This window comes from Papaver somniferum, unplaced genomic scaffold (assembly GCF_003573695.1).
Source record: "Papaver somniferum cultivar HN1 unplaced genomic scaffold, ASM357369v1 unplaced-scaffold_150, whole genome shotgun sequence".
Lineage (NCBI taxonomy): Eukaryota > Viridiplantae > Streptophyta > Magnoliopsida > Ranunculales > Papaveraceae > Papaver > Papaver somniferum.
In genome coordinates this window covers 5534789-5556808 of record NW_020624377.1, presented here as the reverse complement: position 1 = coordinate 5556808, position 22020 = coordinate 5534789, and the positions used below count along the sequence as shown (strand labels likewise).

General features: G+C 36.9%; 1 protein-coding gene across 1 annotated transcript; it reads left to right on the top strand.

The window, feature by feature from the left end:
- Window positions 1-1114: 1114 nt before the first annotated feature.
- LOC113336161 (tyrosine/DOPA decarboxylase 1-like) lies at window positions 1115-2885 on the top strand. Its single transcript, XM_026582150.1, has one exon. The coding sequence runs from the start codon at window positions 1169-1171 to the stop codon at window positions 2744-2746; it is 1578 nt and encodes a 525-aa protein (XP_026437935.1). The 5' UTR covers window positions 1115-1168; the 3' UTR covers window positions 2747-2885.
- Window positions 2886-22020: the final 19135 nt, after the last annotated feature.

Here is a 22020-nt window from a genome sequence, read left to right as displayed (position 1 = left end):
AATGGATTTAAATGCAGAATTATACAGTTGGTTCATGAAGGTGGTTATAGATTGAATGGAGTTAGTTGGCAGCAACCTTATGAATCTCAGGTGAGAAATTTTTCAAAGTTTAAGAATGATATGTGTCTCTCTTTGGAACTGGTTGTAATGATACAAAGCACAGTTTTCTTAGGTATTGGGCTTAGGATCATTTTGGGCCATCTACATTATTGTCTTTGCTTTTCCTTCTTTAGTCTCTTGGGTTTGTAAGTTCATTTTGGGTCAGTCCTGTAAACTGTTTCTTTAGTTTTTCAATCAATAAAAAATGTGATTCAGCAAAAAAAAAAAAACTCGGACGCCGACACCCCATGTATATTTTTAATCAGATTGCATAAATCAAGCAAATGTTTACCCAAATTCAGCAATACACCATTAGGCACGTCTGCCGGGAAAGAAATCAAGTAGCGGACGGTCTGGCAAATCAAGCGATATATGATTGCTCTCAGGGGAAAGCTCACAACAACAATATGGGACAATATAACTCCCCCATTGATAAGTTCTATTTTAATAGTAGACTCTATGGGTATAACATATTCCCGTGTAATTTCAGCTTAATCTCATAAAATACATGCTTCAAAAAAAAAAGTGATATCTAGCTCAAATAGCGCTAAAATCATAAATATGAGCGGAATCACATCTCAAATCGGATATAAAAATAATGAAAACACAAACATATTTACATCTAATTTAAGTCGAGTCGGATTCAAATTGCGAGCCCCTAAACAGGCATGGTGTAAGTCAATAAGTGTACCCTTAAAAAAAAAAAAAAAGCGAACCCACGTTTGTAAACTAGTTTCTTCTTGTCACTTTCTTGCATCAGCCACTGAGTGTATGTATTATCAGTGCAGCACTATATGGATCATATAAAATGTGTTTATTAGGTTTAAAGTGAACTTCCACTTCAGTCTTCATATCAAGGAAACACCAAATGCATTCCCTTTTTTGACCAACTCCAACTAACTACCTTGAAGCCACCTTGAACGTGTCTTAATTAAAGCTTTTTCCATGTGCGTTCATTATATATCTATATATATATATATAAGACATTTCATTTCTTTACTTCTTCTTCACTAAACTCAATACCAATTCTCTCTATCTCCCTCACTAATCAGCAAAACTGATAGTAACAATGGGAAGTCTTCCAGCTAATAACTTTGAAAGCATGTCGCTGTGTTCGCAAAATCCACTTGATCCAGATGAATTCAGAAGGCAAGGTCACATGATTATTGATTTCCTTGCTGATTACTACAAAAATGTTGAGAAATATCCAGTTAGAAGCCAAGTCGAGCCCGGTTATTTGAAGAAAAGGTTACCCGAATCAGCTCCGTACAATCCTGAATCCATTGAAACCATTCTTGAAGATGTGACAAATGATATCATCCCTGGTCTAACTCACTGGCAAAGTCCAAATTACTTTGCTTATTTTCCTTCTAGTGGTTCTATCGCTGGTTTCCTAGGGGAAATGCTAAGTACCGGATTTAATGTTGTCGGGTTTAATTGGATGTCATCTCCGGCCGCAACTGAGTTGGAGAGTATTGTTATGAATTGGCTTGGCCAGATGCTTACGCTTCCCAAATCATTTCTCTTTTCATCAGACGGAAGTTCGGGAGGTGGAGGAGTTTTGCAAGGGACTACTTGTGAAGCCATTTTATGTACTCTAACTGCGGCAAGAGATAAAATGCTGAACAAAATTGGTAGAGAAAATATTAACAAGTTGGTTGTTTATGCTTCTGATCAAACCCATTGTGCACTACAGAAAGCTGCTCAAATTGCTGGGATTAATCCTAAGAATTTCCGTGCTATCGCAACCTCCAAGGCTACAAATTTTGGTCTCTCTCCAAATTCACTTCAATCGACAATTCTTGCTGATATCGAATCCGGGTTAGTTCCATTGTTTCTCTGTGCCACTGTCGGAACAACTTCTTCAACAGCCGTAGATCCTATTGGCCCACTTTGCGCGGTGGCAAAATTGCACGGTATTTGGGTTCACATTGATGCTGCATATGCTGGAAGTGCATGTATCTGCCCAGAGTTCAGGCACTTCATCGATGGTGTGGAAGATGCAGACTCATTTAGTCTAAATGCACACAAGTGGTTCTTTACTACTTTGGATTGTTGCTGTTTATGGGTGAAAGACTCTGATTCACTGGTCAAGGCATTATCAACAAGTCCAGAATATTTGAAGAACAAAGCAACTGATTCCAAACAAGTTATCGATTACAAAGATTGGCAAATAGCGCTCAGCAGAAGATTCCGATCCATGAAACTCTGGTTAGTACTTCGCAGCTATGGAATTGCTAACTTAAGAACCTTCCTTAGGAGTCATGTTAAAATGGCTAAGCACTTTCAGGGGCTCATTGGTATGGACAACAGGTTTGAGATTGTAGTTCCTAGAACATTTGCCATGGTGTGCTTTCGCCTTAAACCAGCTGCCATTTTTAGGAAAAAAATAGTTGAAGATGATCACATTGAAGCTCAAACAAATGAGGTAAATGCGAAATTGCTTGAATCAGTCAATGCGTCCGGGAAGATATACATGACTCATGCTGTTGTTGGAGGGGTGTACATGATTCGGTTTGCCGTCGGGGCAACACTGACAGAGGAAAGACATGTCACTGGGGCTTGGAAGGTGGTACAGGAGCATACAGATGCCATACTCGGTGCCTTGGATGGTAAAACTACTACCATTCATGAAATTCTCGATTAAGGAGAGAGAAAGGAAACGCGTGGAAAACTGTGAGATCACTAATAATTTATTGATTTATTTTTGTACATGTTTTGAATAAATTACAGTTCAATTTAATAATATTTTCTCCATAGTGAGTCAATTAATATTCATACTACTAATCATCATTTCATGAAATTTTCGATTAAGGAGATAGAAAACAAACCCGTGGAAAATTGTTATATCACCAATAATTTATTGATTTATTTTTGTATATTAGTATAGTATGCACGTATGATGCGCTTGCGGTTCCGTTTGCATCGTAATTTTGTTTTTTCCATGCATTAGTAAGAAGGTCACGGACTCTACATGGACAAATACAATATGTCAAGTACTCCAGTCCCACTAGTACTTGCGTTTCTAGTCAATAAAAATACTTGCCCTTATTATTTATACTAAAAAAACCTAATTATGTGCCTTTATTTCCTCCCATCTCGTTTTCTATGTTTATTCCTCCTCCATCTTCTTTCTCTGATCCTTCTCTACTCGCTTCAACAGAAGAAAAAGAAAAACAAAATCACAACAGTGTCGCAATATCATTATTCATCGTAACATCATTAACAGGGACATGGATATGTTCTTCTATTGTTAGATTAACACAATTTTCGGTGAAGATTGTACCAACAAAGATACGGTTGGAAGATTAACTTTTCTCTCCTTTGTATCTGTAAACCTTATTCATCTTGGATTCTTTTTTTCTTATTTTTTTTTGTAAAATCTTTGTTCTATGATCAAATAATTTGGGATCTAGCCATGTTCCTTCAATTTTTGAAATATGTTTCAATACTTCAATTCCTTTTTTTTTGATAAACAAAGGGGGTTAGATAAAATCTGTATTTTCTTTTGATACAATTTTTTTTCGTTTTTTTGCCTTGATTAATATGGCTGGGTTAACCAGTTTAGATCGGACTGGGTCAATGGATTACTGGTTCAACCGCCCGGTTTAACCGGTTCACTGGTTTTTTTAACATGTTATTGTTAGTGGATCAATGTCGAACCAGACCGTTTTTCTTACTGGTTCATCGGTTTACTGGTCTAACCGGTCGGTCCGGTCCAGGTTTTAAAACACTACATTATTCGTGTACGTTCCGTTCTTCTTTGTAACAGTGCCTTTAGTCGCTAATACTTTTGTGTTGCTAATCGAAACTTTTCTCGAGAGAGAAACGTCCAATTCACCATGGCTGAACACATGTTCAAGGAAAAAAATACTCGTATTTTTGATCGTTTTCCCTTGCGCCTTGTTGACTGTAAACGCGAATATAAACAGATCGGAAATTGTTGATGTTTAAACTTGTATGGGAGATTCAGATTCTCAGGTGGCTCCAGTGGCATCCTGTGAATGAAGACTCGTGTACCTATGGAATTCCCACTAATAATTACGTCATATGTACAATTTGGGAAGAACTCTTTGATTATTAACCTGGTACCATTACATAGACCATTTTTTGCATCAACATTCCGCAACAACATAATAGGTGCAACAATATGCAATTTCAAAGAAAATGTGTGGGGGTAAACCCCTGGAGCAATGTTGTTCAAGTATCCTTGCTGGTAAAGACCGTGAATGTGTAGGATATAACCTCTTTTCCAGTAAAGATGAAAAGTACTCGGTCATTAAGCTTCTCGACGGACTCGTTCAATGGTGTAATCAGGGCCATGTTGATTAGGTAGTCTTTATCTCTTGCATTATCCACCAAGTTTGAAAATGTTACATCTATAAGCTAAGACAATGAATCATCACGGTATGACCATCTCTTCCCGAACCTTTATCTCATTAGAAATGCAAGGTTCATCCCCATCACCAAAACGAATCAAACACTCAGAATAAGTTGCATCTTCAGCTACATGCATATTCTTCTTCAGGTGTAAATCATGTACTTTTCCTACAAATGTGATATGTTATGAATGTAATGTAATTCAATGTCATTTCAATTTATTCGCTTAAAAGTTAGTTATCATAGTTTAAGAAATATTACGTCTTAACTATCGCATTAAGAAATATTACGTCTTAACTACCGCATATCAGTATGGAATTTTTTACCTGCTAAGACATGCATCGAGTGTTTGTCCCCTTGTACTCCTTGGATCACTGGTAGTACTTGGAGGAAATCACCTCCCATAATTAAAATCTTTCAACCAAATGGTTCAGTAATATCTATGATATCTCTCATCGTCCTATCAAATGTTTCTAAAGAGTAGCGATGCGCCATTGTAGCTTCATCCCACATAAGGACAGTAGCTAGCATGCCTCAAAAGTTCAGCTTCCTCGGATTGCTTTTTCGTACAACACGTGGAATTTGATGTCTGTGTCATTAGAAGCTTAAACCTTGAGTATGCTAACTACCACCATGTGACATAGTAGCAGTAATTCTAGACGTGGTTGTTGCTATCATAATACCACCATTTTTCCTGACAGTCGCCAAAATAGTACGATACATAAATGTCTTCCCAATACGTCCAAGATCATCTATGAAGAAGACCTTGCTTTCCTTTCGCTCAATTTCTATCATGATTATATTATAGGCCCTATATTGATCTTCATTAAAATTGTTGATAGAATATAGGTATTCCTCGGATGTAGGAATCGACAACTCTTCTTGAATTAGACTTAGAATCATCAATTCGTCCCTATAAGTGGCGGAAGATCATATATGCATATATCTATCTCTCATCGTCCTATCAAATGTTTCTAAAGAGTAGTGATGCGCCATTGTAGCTTCATCCAACATAAGGACAGTAGCTAGCATGCCTCAAAAGTTCAGCTTCCTCGGATTTCTTTTTCGTACAACACGTGGAATTTGATTTCGGTGTCCTTGGAAGCTGAAACCTTGAGTATGCTAACCTACCACCATGCAGTTCTAGACGTGGTTGTTGCTATCACAATACCACCATTTTTCCTCACAATCTCCAAAATAGCACGATACATAAATGTCTTCCCAGTACGTCCAAGATCATCTATGAAAAAGACCTTGCTTTCCTTTCGCTCGATTTCTATCATGATTATATCGTAGGCCCTATATTGCTCTTCATTAAAATTGTTGATAGAAGATAGGTCTTCCTCGGATGTAGGAATCGGCAACTCTTCTTGAATTATAGAATCTTTCAACCAAATGGTTCAGTAATATCTGTGATGTCTCTCATCGTCCTATCAAATGTTTCTAAAGAGTAGCGATGCGCCATTGTAGCTTCATCCCACATAAGGACAATAGATAGCATGCCTCAAAAGTTCAGCTTCCTCGGATTGCTTTTTCGTACGACACGTGGAATTTGATGTCGGTGTCATTGGAAGCTGAAACCTTGAGTATGTTAACCTAACACCATGTAACATAATAACAACAATTCTAGACGTGGTTGTTGCAATCACAATACCACCATTTTTTCTGACAGCCGCCAAAATAGCACGATGCATAAATGTCTTCCCAGTACGTCCAAGATCATCTATGAAGAAGACCTTGTTTTCCTTTCGCTCAATTTCTATCATGATTATATCGTAGGCTCTATATTGCTCTTCATTAAAATTGTTGATAGAAGATAGGTCTTCCTCGGATGTTGGAATCTACAAATCTTCTTGAATTAGACTTAGAATCAATAATTCGTTCTTATAAGTGGCGGAAGATCATACATGCATATATCTTTGTCGTGCTGCTTAATTATCGAATTCAACTCACGAAGAAAAAGATCTGATAAGAATGTTGAGCTTGTATTTCTTGAACTCGTGTAATACTTGACCTTATTGTTGAAAATTCATCTCATAATTCTCTCACACCCGTCGAATTATAAAAGGTTAAGATATATGCAAATTGTCTTCTGAGAGATGACGACATATTAACTGTTGCTGCTTCAACCAAAGACGCCCTCGCACTCTGATCATTCTCTAAGAGACCTAAATTTTTGGAAGCTCTCTTGAATATACGGCATCTCTCTCTGATAAGTGCATAATTCATATGATTTTAGTATCCATTCCATACTTGCTTTAGCTATTATTCTTGCATATTTTCGTATTATTACTCTTGTTTTCTCTTATTTGTCTCAATTAGGTGAATCATCCAAAAAGGAGCTATAAAGTGCTGAAAAGATCTAAGAAGAGAAGTATTCCAAGAATCCAAGCGCCCAAGTCCAAGAGAAGTGGAAGAAGTGCGACGAAAAGGAGCAAAACGCTCAAAATCAAGACTCAGCCCAAAGACCGATCTTAACTCATTCAAATTAAGTATTTCTCATCATCATCTCGAATAGAATTGAAAGATATAAATAATGCAAAAAGAATGAGGTTATTCCGAGTTCGGATGAAGAAGTTGTGGCCAAAACAGTTTTTATTGAATACCGAAGACAGTGAAGTCCGCAAACTGGGTTTGCGAACCGAGTTCGCAGACTTATTTCCGAAAATTTCTGCTGGAATTTGAAGTTTTCGGACTGGGTACGCGAACTTATCAAACGGGAAACGTGTATTCAAACCTTGGAAGGCCTAAGGGCACGTTTGGGAACGTTAATTCGTTATTTTGGGTCGGGTTCTTGAACCGAACCCAATACGTGAACACCAAGCAATGTAAAACCTATAAAAAGGTATTAGGTTATGTGAAATCATATCACATCATTAGGTCACGAAATTGTTAGGGTTTGGAGAGAAGAAACATCACACGGAGCGATTATCAATCGTAACGTTATCTCTTTACTTTTCTAATATGTATATCATGGATGTTTCTACATCCTTGAGTAGCTAAACACCTATTGATTTAGGATGAATTCTAAGTTGTAAACAATATTTGAGTTATTATATTAATCTACTTTGAAGTTCTTCATATGATTATCGTTTGTTTATACTAATTAATATTTATGATTGATTGATACATTGTTTAGGTGGCCAACTAAATTGATTTGTTGATTCAATCTATTGTTAGTATTGAGTTAGGAGATAAGTAATCGTCGAATAACTTGTACACAAGTAGAGAACACAAAACCGTGCAGAGGGATTCTGTGGAGCGATTGTGTGTATAAACAACTTTAAAAAGTGGACCTTGATCTAAGAGTCTAACTAGTAGGATCAACCTATAAATTCACAAAAGATAAAGAATTTGATTGGATTACACCTTGAGTGATCTACTATTTGGTGTTTCGTTGAATAGAATCTGGTAGGCGAGAACTTCTGTATCCAGTGATATAAGGAATTTAGGGTATAACACTAATCTAGCTGTTATTCTACGGTTGGTGATAATGTATGATTAACGACGAGTAGGCAATTATAATAACTCATTGACGGTTTATATACGAAGAAGGATTCCTCGATAATATCTCTCTTTATTGATTACAATACAATTTTATTTGCTTTGATTATTTATTTTGTTCACAATCTAAAACAAAACCTCCCTTGTGACACTTTGACAACTAAAACTCAGTTCCCTTCGTGGGAACGATCCTTACTTCCATTATATTACCAGTTAATTGTGTGGAGATAAAATTATTAATTTGATTGCACTTACGACAGCCATCAAATTTTGGCGCCGCTGCCGGGGAGCAGTCGGTAGATTTAGTTGTTATTTTTATTAGTTTTAATCTTGTTTTTAGAATTTCTTTTTATACTTTAATTTCGTTTTTCTAGATTTTTATTTTCAGGTACTTAATCCCTGGCACCTAAAGACTGGGAATACCAGAGGTGCGGAATCCAAACTCGCAGGGGAACGGTGTTACAAGCACATCCACAGTTGCAAGAAGAACCTTCTACTTCAACAATGGTAGGCAGTACAAATAATCCACCACCTCCACCTGTGGAGAGGAAGTTAGGAAAGTTGAGATCTCCATGCTTAGATTCACAACCACTGTGCATTACAATCACTAACCCAGTGGAGCTGAAGTTGAGCTTACTTCATCATCTGCCAAAGTTCAAGGGACTTCCAGGTGCAGATCCGAATCGTCATCTTCGAAAATTTCAACATAAGATGACAAGTCTTAGGAAAAGTACCAAAGACAGTGATACGGCATTGCTGCAAGCCTTCCAATTCTCTTTAATAGATTCAACGGAAGAATGGTTGTATTACCTTCCTCCAGGGAGAATTACAACATGGGCCGAGATGAAAAAGCTATTTTTAGAGAAGTATTTTTCTGCTTCTAAGGCAGCATCCGTTCGTAAAGAGATTAGTGTTGTTCTCCAGATTACTGGGGAGTCTCTATATGAATACTAGGATAGGTATAAAAAATTAGTGGCAAGCTGTCCCTATCAAAACATATCTCCAACACTCATCATTCAATACTTCTATAAAGGATTACTTCCAGAGCAACGAAATTTTATTGATGCAGCCGCTGGTGGTTCACTTACTGAGAAAACAATCTCGCAAGCGACTAGTTTGATCGAGAGTATGGCTTCGAATGCTCAACAATTTTACAGCAGACATGACTCAAATGTCAGGAGAGTGAGAGAGATTGGAGATTCAAATACAGAGCATCGATTAAGTACTATTGAAAATGAAATTCATCGTATAGCCTCTGTAGTTGCTCCACCATACGAAGACGAGGCCGAGGTAAATGCTATATTTCCTAATCAGAGGCAAAGGTATGATCCCTATTCGAATATTTATAACCCTGGTTTGAAAGATCATCCTAATTTTAGTTATGCTAACAAGCAAGATGCAGCTCCCAATCCATATGTGAGCCAAGGTGGTTTTAAACAACAACAACCTCAGAATGAGGAATCCAAGTTTGAAGCACTCATATCCATAATCAAACAGGGTCAGCAGAAAACTGATCAGTTCATACAAGATGCCAAACAGAATCAACTAAAAACTGATAATGCTATTAAAGATTTGGAAACTCAAATGGGGCATTTGGCTACAACAGTGGGTAAGTTGGAAGCACAAGCATCAAAAAAGTTACCATCTCAACCGTTCGTGAATCCAAGAGAGCACGTTAATGCGGTTACGTTAAGGAGTGGAAGACAAACTGAAGATCCACATCAACAAAAAGAGGTTAGTAACGACATCAAAAAGGAAGTATAAGAGGAAACCGTCCCAAAGGAAAAGCCAACCTCAAACGGCCAACATAAGGACACGATTCCCACTTTTAGCATATCACCTTATTTTCCTAGTCGTTTTTCCAAATCCAAGAAAGAAGCTCACGACAAGGAGATCATGGATATTTTTAGCAAGATACACATCAACATTCCATTTATTGAGGCCATCAGAACCGTACCCAGATATGATAAGGTTTTGAAGGATTTGTGTACAAGGAAGGATAGGTTGATTGCTAATCAGATTACTCAAGTGGGCGAAAGTTCTACAGCTATGTTGCTAAAGAAGATGCCTACAAAGTGTGAAGATCCTGGAAGTTTTACGGTACCAGTTACCATTGGCAACCGACGATTTGAGCGTGCTTTGCTTGATTTGGGAGCATCCATAAGTGTTATGTCAGCCGATGTTTATGATTATTTGAATCTCGGACCTTTAAAAGAGGCAAATATCACTATTCAATTGGCTAACAGGTCCAATATATATTATAAGGGAGTCGTGGAGGACGTGTTAGTTCAAGTGAATATCGGTTAATCTTTCCGGTTGATTTCTACATTGTGGATATGCACAATGGAGATAATTGTTCATCTACTTCGTTACTTCTTGGGAGACCATTCATGAAGACTGCAAAGACGAAGATTGATGTTGATAGTGGTGCACTCACTATGGAATTTGATAAGGAGATCATAAGGTTCAATATTTTTGAAACCATGCGCTATCCTAGTGATGTTCACTCAGCCTTCTCCATTGATGTTATTGATTCGTTAGCACAACAAATGTTTGATTTGAATGCTGAAGATGAACTTGGAATTGTGATACGGAATAACATTGATTTGGACGTTCATGGACATTCGAACATGGACATTGAGATATCCAAAGAATTGGTGGAGATGTGTGGTGCTTTAACAGCACTACAAGAAGCAAAAACGGGTAATATTTCTTATATTTCGTTACCCATAACTAATGAGGTTCCTTTACCTTCTATTGTGCAGGCACCGAAACTTGAATTGAAGTCGCTTCCAGACCACCTAAATTACACATACTTGGGTGATAAAGAAGAACTTCCAGTGATTATTGCAAAGAACCTCACACCAATACAAGAAGAACGTCTACTTAGGGTTCTAAAAGAGCACAAAACGGCTATTGGTTGGACAATTGCTGACATCAAAGGAATTAGTCCATCCATGTGCATGCATAGAATCCTAATGGAAGATGATTTTAAGCATGTACGTGATTCTTAGTGTAGGCTTAACCCCCCAATGATGGAGGTCGTGAAGAAAGAGATCCTCAAATTACTAAGTATGGGGGTGATTTACCCAATTTCTGACAGAAAATGGGTTAGCCCGGTTCAAGTGGTGCCTAAGAAATCAGGTGTCACTTTTGTTAGAAATCAAGATGATGAACTTGTTCCTACAAGAGTTCAAACAGGATGGAGAGTATGCATAGACTACAGAAAGCTTAATACAGCAACCCGAAAGGATCACTTTCCTTTTCCTTTCATTGATCAGATGTTAGAGAGGTTAGTTGGAACTCACATTATTGTTTTTTTGACGGTTATTCGGGCTACAATCAGATTGTTATTGCGCTGGAGGATCAGGAGAAGACTAGTTTTACTTGTCCTTTTGGTACGTTTGCCTATAGACGAATGACGTTTGGTCTTTGCAATGCACCTGCAACTTTTCAGAGGTGTATGGTCAGTATATTTTCTGACTTTGTGGAGCGCATTATTGAGGTATTTATGGATGATTTTAGTGTTTATGGTGATTCATTTAATTTTTGTTTACAAAATCTTGAACTTGTGCTTAAAAGATGCATAGACACTAATCTTGTTCTTAATTGGGAGAAATGTCACTTTATGATAAACCATGGCATAGTGCTTGGTCACATTGTGTCCTCTCGAGGGCTTGAATTTGACAAAGCAAAGATATACTTAATAAGAAAATTACAATATCTCACTTCGGTGAGGGAAATTCGTTCTTTTCTTGGTCATGCAGGTTTTTACAAGCTGTTTATCAAGGATTTTTCCAAAATCTCAATGCCGATGTGCATATTATTGCAAAAAGAGGTTATTTTTTACTTCAACAAGGAGTGCAAGGATGCCTTTGATAAATTTAAAGAATTGTTGACAACTACACCAATTATCAAGTCACCAGATTGGAGTTTACCATTTGAATTAATGTGTGATGCAAGTGACTATGCAGTTGGAGCCTTTTTGGGTCAAAGAGTAGACAAGTTGTCTCATGTGGTTTATTATGCATCTAGGACCCTAAACGATGCACAAATCAACTATTCTACAACCGAGAAAGAATTTTTGGCTATAATGTTTGCACTTGAAAAATTTAGATCCTATTTGGTTGGTTCAAAAGTGGTTGTGTATTCCGATCACGCAGCACTTAGGTACCTACTAAAGAAGAAAGAAGCTAAGCCAAGACTTTTACGGTGGATACTGCTACTGCAAGAATTTGATTATGAAATCAAGGATAAAAGAGGTGTTGAAAATACTATTGCGGATCATCTCAGCAGACTTGTTGTTTCCGAAGAAGAACTTCCTTTACAAGATCGTTTTCCAGACGAACAACTTTTCTCAATTGAAGATTCAACACCTTGGTACGCGGATACAGTGAACTACTTGGTTACAAGACAAGTACCTAGTACAATGTCTAATTTTCAAAAGCTTAAGCTTAAGAAAATAGCCAAGCAGTATGTGTGGGATGAGCCATACTTGTGGAAATACGGTTCTGATCAAATCATCCGCAGGTGCATACCTAATTCTAAATTTCAATCTATTCTTACTTTTTGTGATATTTATGCATGTGGTGGTCACTTTGGTTCTAAACGTACCGCTTTCAAAGTACTTAAAAGCGGATTTTATTGGCCTACCTTATTTGAGGATGCATATATTTTTTGCAAATCTTGTGATAGATGTCAAAGAACGGGCAATCTAGGTGCTCGAAATCAAATGCCACTCACACCAATTCTTGTTGTTGAAGTATTTGATGTGTGTGGAATTGATTTTATGGGTCCTTTTGTCAATTCTAATGGAAAATTTTATATACTTCTTGCTGTGGATTATGTTTCGAAATGGGTGGAAGCTAAAGCCACCCCTACTAATAATTCTCAAGTTGTTGTGAGTTTGTGAAGGAATATATTTTCTCTAGACATGGTAGTGGTTATCAGTGACGAAGGTTCGCATTTTCAGAAATCCTTCCATGCTCTACTCAAGAAGTACAACATAACACACAAGGTTGGTACGCCGTACCACCCACAGACTAGTGGGCAAGCCGAAATCTCAAACCGTGAGATTAAATCCATTCTTGAGAAAAACGTAAACACTACACGGAAAGATTGGAGTTATAGGATTAATGATGCATTATGGGCATATAGAACGGCGTACAAAACACTGATTGGTATGTCTCCATATCGGTTGGTATATGGAAAATCTTTTCATCTTCCGGTTGAACTTGAACATAAGGCATATTGGGCGATAAATATGTGCAACATGGATTATGACAATGCGGGGAAACAAAGAAAGTTACAACTCAATGAGCTAGAGGAGATACGTAATGATGCTTACGAGAGTTCTCGTATGTACAACGAAAAGACGAAACTATTCCATGACAAGATGATTTCTCGAAAGAATTTTGTTATGGGGAAAAAAGTTCTTTTATTTTATTCTCGTCTTAAACTATTTCCTGGTAAGCTAAGGTCCAGATGGATTGGACCATATGTTGTTACTAATATTTATTCTCATGGCGCAGTTGAAATTTCTAATCTTAGAGATGAAACAAATTTAAAGGTTAACGGACATAGATTGAAGCCATATTATTGAAGCATTGCTTATGTGGATATGGATGTGCAAGAATTTCATGATTATCTCACTCTGGAGGAGTAATTGACGGAATGCCAAGTCGGGTTGAGGACATTAAACTAAGCGCTAAATGGGAGGCAACCCATGGGCTTTGTATCTCTATCCTTTTGTTTTTAGTTTTCTTAGTTTTTCATTTCATATCTTGCATTCCCATCTTAGATTTTACAAGTCCTATATCTATAATGAAAGTTTTGATGAATTCTCGTCAGAAAATTCTGACTGCGCAGCTGTCACGAAAATAGCTCTCGAGACTTCATAGGAGTCCGATTTGACTGGTTGACTACTACTTTTAAATAGGACAGACTCATCTTTCTTTTCCAAAAAGAAAATATGAATTCGGAGTTTGTTAAATTGGAGCGATAGGCCTGGACATTTGAGTTTCAGTATTTTTCCAGAACTTTTGCAGATTGCATGAGAGTCAGTCCGTAGGCGAACAACTTTCGTTTAGGATGTTTTTCCTAGTTCCCTATCCATTGGTACAATTTTTGATTTTAATTTGTTGTTACGTCAGATTTCAAAATTTTCGGTTTTGAACATTGAGGACAATGTTGACTTTAAGTGTGCGGGAGCATTTAGTATCATACTATTTGCATATGCACATAACAAATAATACTCTTTGATTTCTTGCATCCTTGAGACTTCATCTTTTGGAGTTAATTATGAGCTATTTAGGATGACACTCTACACCTCTTACAATTCTTACGGCTACAGATTAAGTTCCATTTATTTCAATCCTTAAATATATATGTTCATAATTGAATGAAAAACTAAACTATGGTAGTCGTTTGAAAGAGTCATCCTCGCAATCATTATTGAATCACTTTCTTTTTATTTTTGCAGTTTATGTTTCTCTAAAGTGATTTGGTGGGATCCTAATACTGCCGTGGATGTTGTAGCAAGGTAATCATTGGTTGAGTATATAAAAGTCCCATAAGACAATTGTCTTACACTCTTAAAGAGTAAAGAGTGAGCCGAAAAAATTAAAAAAGAAAAGAAAAGAAAAGAAAAGAAAAATAAATATGGCTCCTATTCTTTTATTGACACTAATAAATGATAGGTCCGAAATCGCGGATAATCATAGTCGATGAAAACAAAAATCATATCATCATTATATAGCAAGTAAAAAGACTATTGATGAGGTTCTTGACACTTGGATAGCAGTATGTGTGAGACGTTGTCCCTGTCTCCGTCGCCCAAGCAAGCATGGAGTGCAGGATCCAAGGCAACTATCACATAATTGCTGAAAAGGAACATGCGCTTAGAATATCTAATCATGTGGTCGAGTTAAATAGGCGTTTCTCTCAACTAGTGCGCTATAAATATATATCCTTTGACGACATTCATAAAAGTATTGTGGGTAACATCTTTCACTTAAGTCAACATTTGCACACTTCAATTTTCTATTTTCATTTTCTTATCTATCCATGTGATTTCAGTATGCGAGTGTTATGATAAACGTTGTAACAAGTACGATGACTATCTTAGTAGAGTTTTGCAAGAAGATTGAATGTCACACGCAAGTAATTGCTTATGTGTGATGATTGGAATGTATGTGTGATGTTTGTAGCTAAAGAACATATGCAAGCTCATTATTTGGCTTTCTACTTTGTGTTTATCCTTAGCAATTCTTCCAAGGAGAGATATTGCAGTAGGTTTTGTGGGTATACCTCTTGTAAGCCCTCACGAGACTATAACTCGTCCACTAGGGACACCTAGGGGTTTAAAGGCATGTTATTCATGCTAAGAGTAACTGTATCCTCACGACATGGAGTTGTTGTATTTAGGATTAGTTTTATTTATTTTGCTCGAGGACTAGCAAAATCTAAGTGTGGGGGAATTTGATAAGTGCATAATTCATATGATTTTAGTATCCATTCCATACTTGCTTTAGCTATTATTCTTGCATATTTTCGTATTATTACTCTTGTTTTCTCTTCTTTGTCTCAATTAGGTGAATCATCCAAAAAGGAGCTATAAAGTTCTGAAAAGAGCTAGGAAGATAAGTATTCCAAGAATCCAAGCGCCCAAGTCCAAGAGAAGTGGAAGAAGTGCGGCGAAAAGGAGCAAAACGCTCAAAATCAAGACTCTGGCCAAAGAACTATCTTAACCCATTCAAATTAAGGATTTCTCATCATCATCTTGAATATAATTGAAATATAGAAAGAATGCAAAAAGAATGAGGTCATTCCGAGTTCGGATGAAGAGGTTGTGGCCAAAACAGTTTTTATTGAATACCGAAGACAGTGAAGTCCGTGAACTGGGTTTGCGAACCGAGTTCGCAGACTTATTTCCGAAAATTTCTGCTGGAATTTTAACTTTGCGGACTGGGTACGTGAACTTATAAAACGGGAAACGTGTATTCACACCTTGGAAGGCCTAAGGGCACGTTTGGGAACGTTAATTCGTTATTTTGGGTCGGGTTCTTGAATCGAACCAATTACGTGAACACCAAGAAATGTAAAACCTATAAAAAGGTATTAGGTTATGTGAAATCATATCACATCATTAGGTCACGAAATTGTTAGGGTTTGGAGAGAAGAAACATCACATGGAGCGATTATCAATCGTAACGTTATCTTTTTACTTTTCTCATATGTATATCATGGATGTTTCTACATCCATGAGTAGCTAAACACCTATTGATTGAGGATGAATTCTAAGTTGTAAACAATATTTGAATTATTATATTAATCTACTTTGAAGTTCTTCATATGATTATCGTTTGTTTATACTAATTAATATTTATGATTGATTGATAGATTATTTAGGTGGCCAACTAAATTGATTTGTTGATTCAATCTATTACTAGTATTGAGTTAGGAGATAAGTAATCGTCGAATAACTTGTACACAAGTAGAGAACACAAAACCGTGCAGAGGGATTCTATGGAGCGATTGTGTGTATAAACAACACTAAAAAGTGGACCTTGATCTAAGAGTCTGACTAGTAGGATCAACCTATAAATTCACAAAAGATAAAGCATTTGATTGGATTACACCTTGAGTAATCTACTACTTGGTGGTTCGTTGAATAGAATCTGGTAGGCGAGAACTTCCATATCCAGTGATATAAGGAATTTAGGGGATAACACTGATCTAGCTATTATTCTACGGTTGGTGATAATATATGATTAACGACGAGTAAGAAATTATAATAACTCATTGACGGTTTGTATACGAAGAAGGATTCCTCGATCATATCTCTCTTTATTGATTACAATACAATTTTATTTGCTTTGATTATTTATTTTGTTCACAATTTAAAACAAAACCCCCCTTGTGACATTTTGACAACTAAAACTCACTGCTCTTCGTGGGAACGATCCTTACTTCCATTATATTAATAGTTAATTGTGTGGAAATAAGATTATTAATTTGATTGCACTTACGACACGCATCACTCTCCATTAACAAAACAAACAATAGCTCATCTAAATAAGTCGGACCTCTAACGTGGTTCAGAATTTTCCTTAAGAACCAAACCTCTCCTTCACATGAAGGTACTGTATAATCCCTTCCAATCGCCTTCCGTGTACTTCGTCTTCTTCTCTACTCATTTGTTTTTGTATCCCAAAGGTAGCATTCTGGGAATTCACGGTATAGAAACTCCCTTGCTCTAGGATCGCGAGCATTTGTCACAAAGAACTTTGTCAAAGTTTTTCTCAAATTCCTTTTTATCAGAAAAAATTTCATCTAACGTTTGATAATCATGGTACCCGAGGCTCTGTTGGTTGGGAAGATGTATCTGTAATCTCACCATTGAAGGATAGACCTTATCAAGGGTAAAGCTAAATATCTTCTGCATTGCCTCTTGAGCACAAACCCATCTTGCATTAATATACCTCGTTATCTCATCATGGTCTTCTGGCCGTATTCCAAAAGATACACAATCTGGACCCTTATACACATATTTGTAAAGATATTTAACACTTTCCACACTGCTACAAATTTCTATATTTATGTGACAATCATATTTTTGTAATAACCAAGGGTTATAAGGCATAATCATCTTATTTAAACGTTGTCCATCATTACGTCTCATGTAAACATGTGATGCATTTTTTCCTTGTACAGTACACTCAAAAAATTGCTTTGAAAAGATTTTTTACATTTGTCATCTCCCATGTGCACTTATTGACACATGGACCATGAATCATCCACTTTTCACACACTCGTGTAGTTTTGCCTCTTCATCAAGGTCAGGTATTTCTGCTCTCACTATCTTGTCATAATCATCGGGACCTTCTAATTTGTCTTCATCACTCAAAATAGTTAACATATGAACATGTGGCAGACCCCCTTTTTGAAATACAACAACATGCACATGGGAAGCTACTCTACCAAATATTGACTTGGTGAAAAAAATCTTCCTTCAACTCCTCAAGCTTTGCATGGACACCCTTGTAGTCAGATCAGGTCTATCCGCTGCAGATAGATCGGGTTTTAGGTTGGACATGATTTCATACCAAAGTGGTTTGAAATTCATTGTAATGAACAAATCATGCTTCATATACCTTTTCACCAGTGCTATTGTGCCATGATATCGCTAGTACATATCATGGGGGATCCCCATGTATGAGGAAGGAAGCACGTTCCTTTGACCAAGATTCCTTGTCATGAATTTTTCTTTTATTAAGATTTCATGGAAGTACTTTCCTTAATTGTTTGAGTCAATTTTTCACTATTCATACTACTGTGCCGATCACCTCTTGCAAACAGAAATCCTACATTCACAAAACAAATAGATTGTATCACGACAAATAGCTTCTGGGGCCATGACTCTTCTATTAAGAAGCTCCACCAACTAGGAAGAGACAAGCTACATAATCCCAAAGCTCAGGGAGGATTGTTCATCATAAGCAACAGGGAACATAATAAATCTCTTCTCATGAAACGAATTTAGAACATTCACAAAAAACCAACCTGCATATTAGCCAAATTATATAACGCAAAATACCTCAAACAAAACCCCATTTTCGGAGACATCCCTCCCTTCCCGTCATCTCCCAGTACATATTCAAACAAAATCTCTTTTATCAAATTAGAGACAGATTAAACGACCATATCAAAGCAAACTGGATTCCACAATTCAACAACATTAACCCAACCCTATGTTATCCCATACAATCGGTCGCTGGCATCATCGACACCCCAACAAAGAATTGGAATCATGATAGGCTGAATCTACTTCCCCAACCCATAGATCAACGAATTGTCATCATTCACATCACGCGGAATAACTAACCAGGCAAGATCATATGGCCTTTTACCAAAAGTGAAAAATATATCACAACATTAGGATATAAATGCCTCATCAACGACTCTGCATAAACTCATCAAAACCCTCTCCCCCAACCAACTTCCTTTCGACACTCTCGTGTCCCCCAAAAGTACAACTTTTCTTGTGGAAAGCAATTAATGAGAGTCTGCCAACCCTCAACATTCTCAACCGCATCCAACCCACCAATTCCAACGTATGCCCTCAATGTAGTTCTAGTCCTGAAACGTCCGATGACATTCTTATTCATTGTCAAACAACCATAGATTCTTGGAACCTCCTCCCACTTCACATTACAAAAAACCATAACACCACACATAACGTACCCACCTCACTACCACATCATAAGACTGTCTCCCAACTCCACAAAACCAAACCTCATTCCCCAGAAAGCACAACCTTTTATTTCCCTTAATGGCCATTAAATTCCAGCAAAATATACCCGGGCTCAGAACTACCTGCCGCCAATGCTACCTGGGATGCAACCATATCCAAACCCATTACAAAGAACACTAGCGACATCAACCATCTTCGTGGGATGGCTCAAACGACATCAACCTATTATATGCCGAAACGAGAGAGCCGTCACAATTTTAGCAATAACACAACCACTAGGAATCACCACTGCACTTGTAGCGGAAACTTGGGTCATGCTCATTGCTTCTAAAATGGTGACGAAACGGAAGCTGCCAAAAGTTCAATTCGAAATAGACTCGGAGAATTTAATGAGGTTTCTAACCTCGGACGTCGACGCCTCATGGTATATTTTTAATCAGATTGCAGAAATCAAGCAAATGTTTACCCAAATTCAGCAATACACCATTAAGAACGTCTACAGGGAAAGAAATCAAGCAGTGGACGGTCTGGAAAATTAAGCGACAGATGATTGCTCTCTGGGAAAGATCACAACAATGTGTGGGATGATGTAACTCCCCCATCTATAAGTTATATTTTAATAGTAGACTCTATGGGTATAACATATCCACGTGTAATTTCAACTTAATCTCATAAAATACATGCTTCAAAAAAAAAGTGGTACCTAGCTCAAATAGCGTTAAATCAGAAATACGAGCCGAGTCAGATCTCAAATCAGATATAAAAAAATTGAAAACACAAATGACCTGACATCTAATTTTAGTTGAGTCAGATTCAAATTGCGAGCCCCCCTAAACATGCCTAGTGTAAGTCAATAAGTGTACCCTTTTATTAATAAAATATAAAATAAATAAATAACGTACCCACCTCACTACCACATCATACGAATGTAGAAAGGAGAAATTTAAAAATCTTAAAAATCTAAATGCTGAAGAGAAGAGTGCTACAAAGGAGAAGCCTACTCCAGTACCTTTCGATATATGTGATTATTCCTCTCAAGAAGATTCAGTTGTTGATTCCATTCAACATAATGTTTTACCAAGTAATTCAGGTGTAGAAGTTTTATTACAACAAAGTAAATTTAGTCCTCTGGAGATAGTCGAAAGTGCAGAGGTACCTGCAGAAATAATAAAAGATGTTTCATCTCCAAAAGTAGTATCAACACCAAATGTGGTATCAACTCCAAAAGTAATGTCAGCACCAAATGTGGTATCAACTCCAAAGGTGGTATCAACACCAAATATGGTTTAATCACCAAAATTAGTTACTGAAGTAGAAGAAAATAACATCATGCCATTTTTTGATGGTTAAATGGCACAGTAGTTAACACTCCAGTGCAAGTAACTTCTTGGGCCAAAGTGGTGGAGAAGGAAATGTTCAATACAGCAGCTAGTACATCTAATGCTAAATGTCCACCTGATCAACCAAATGTATCTAAACAAGCTCCTTTTAATAATAAATATAATTTTAGAAAGAATCAAGGTAAAGGGGGTACCAGAAACCCTCCAACTAAACAATGAAGATAATATATTGGAATATCAGGGGCCTGAGAAGATTAAGGGCTCAAGACAAACTTTGGTCTTTAGTAAATGAATTTAGTCCATATTTAGTGTGGGTAGCTGAACCAAAAGTTAGTTGTAGTGCTTCTTTCTGTCAAAAGTTAAATATTCCTGGAATGGAAAAAATGGTGATTCATAGCTCTTGTCAAGGTAGAAAAGGGAATATTTGGCTTTTCTGGAACAAAAGTATTGCTCAACCACAAGTTATATCAGTTTCTAGTCAAATGATAACAGTTAGTGTTGGTGATGTTTTAGTTTCTGGTGTTCATGCCCATGTGAAGGTTGTTTAAAGGAGGTTTTTGTGGTCTGAAATGCAGTTAATAAGTGATCTTAATAAGCCAATGATAATTCTTGGTGATTTTAATGCAGTAATTTCTCAAGATGAAAAAGTTGGTGGTAGACTTCCTAATAGAACTGCAATGTTGGATTTCAATGAATGTATAAATCAGTGTGAACTTCTTCCTGCTCCAAAAAATGGTCTTCAATTTTCTTGGTCTAATTGTCAACAAGGTAATAAGAGGATTTTATGCAATTTAGACAGAGTTCAATCAAAAATGGTTACAACTGTATGGAGATTGGGGATACTAGGTTGGAATGAGGATTGTTTCTGATCATGCTCCTCTACTAGGTGGTTGTGCAAGCATTCCTAAACCAAAGAATATACCTAGGAAATTTCAAAAAATGTGGATTAGTCATCCTAACTTTTTGGAAGTAGTAGCTGAATGTTGGGAAAAAATAGTTACTGGTGATCCTGCTTTTCAATTTTACACAAGTTGAAGGAACTTAAAAAGGTGTTAAATGACTGGTATTGGAAAGTTTTTGGAAATGTTCAGGGAAAGATAAAAGAAGCTGAAGAAAGAGTTAAAGCTGCAACTGAGATATCTGATAATAATTCATTTGATGAAGATGCTCTAAATGAAACTCAAAATGAACATGCAAGTAAAGAGGTTCAAGAAAACACTTTATTGAGGAAAAAATCCATAGTCAAATGAATTAAGGAAGGAACAACTAATACTAGTTTTTTCCACACAAATATGAAGATTAGAAATGCAAGGAATACAATTAATGAAATAAAAGATGATGATGGGAATGTACTTGCAAGTCAGGATTTAATAGCTCAACACTTGGTTAACCATTTCAAAAGAAATTTGAGCATTCCCCTGTGGAAGAAGATGATGAACTGTT

Bases quoted from the DNA above. Each gene is read 5' to 3' on its own strand.
- LOC113336161 (XM_026582150.1), top strand. From the start codon at position 1,169: ATGGGAAGTCTTCCAGCTAATAACTTTGAAAGCATGTCGCTGTGTTCG.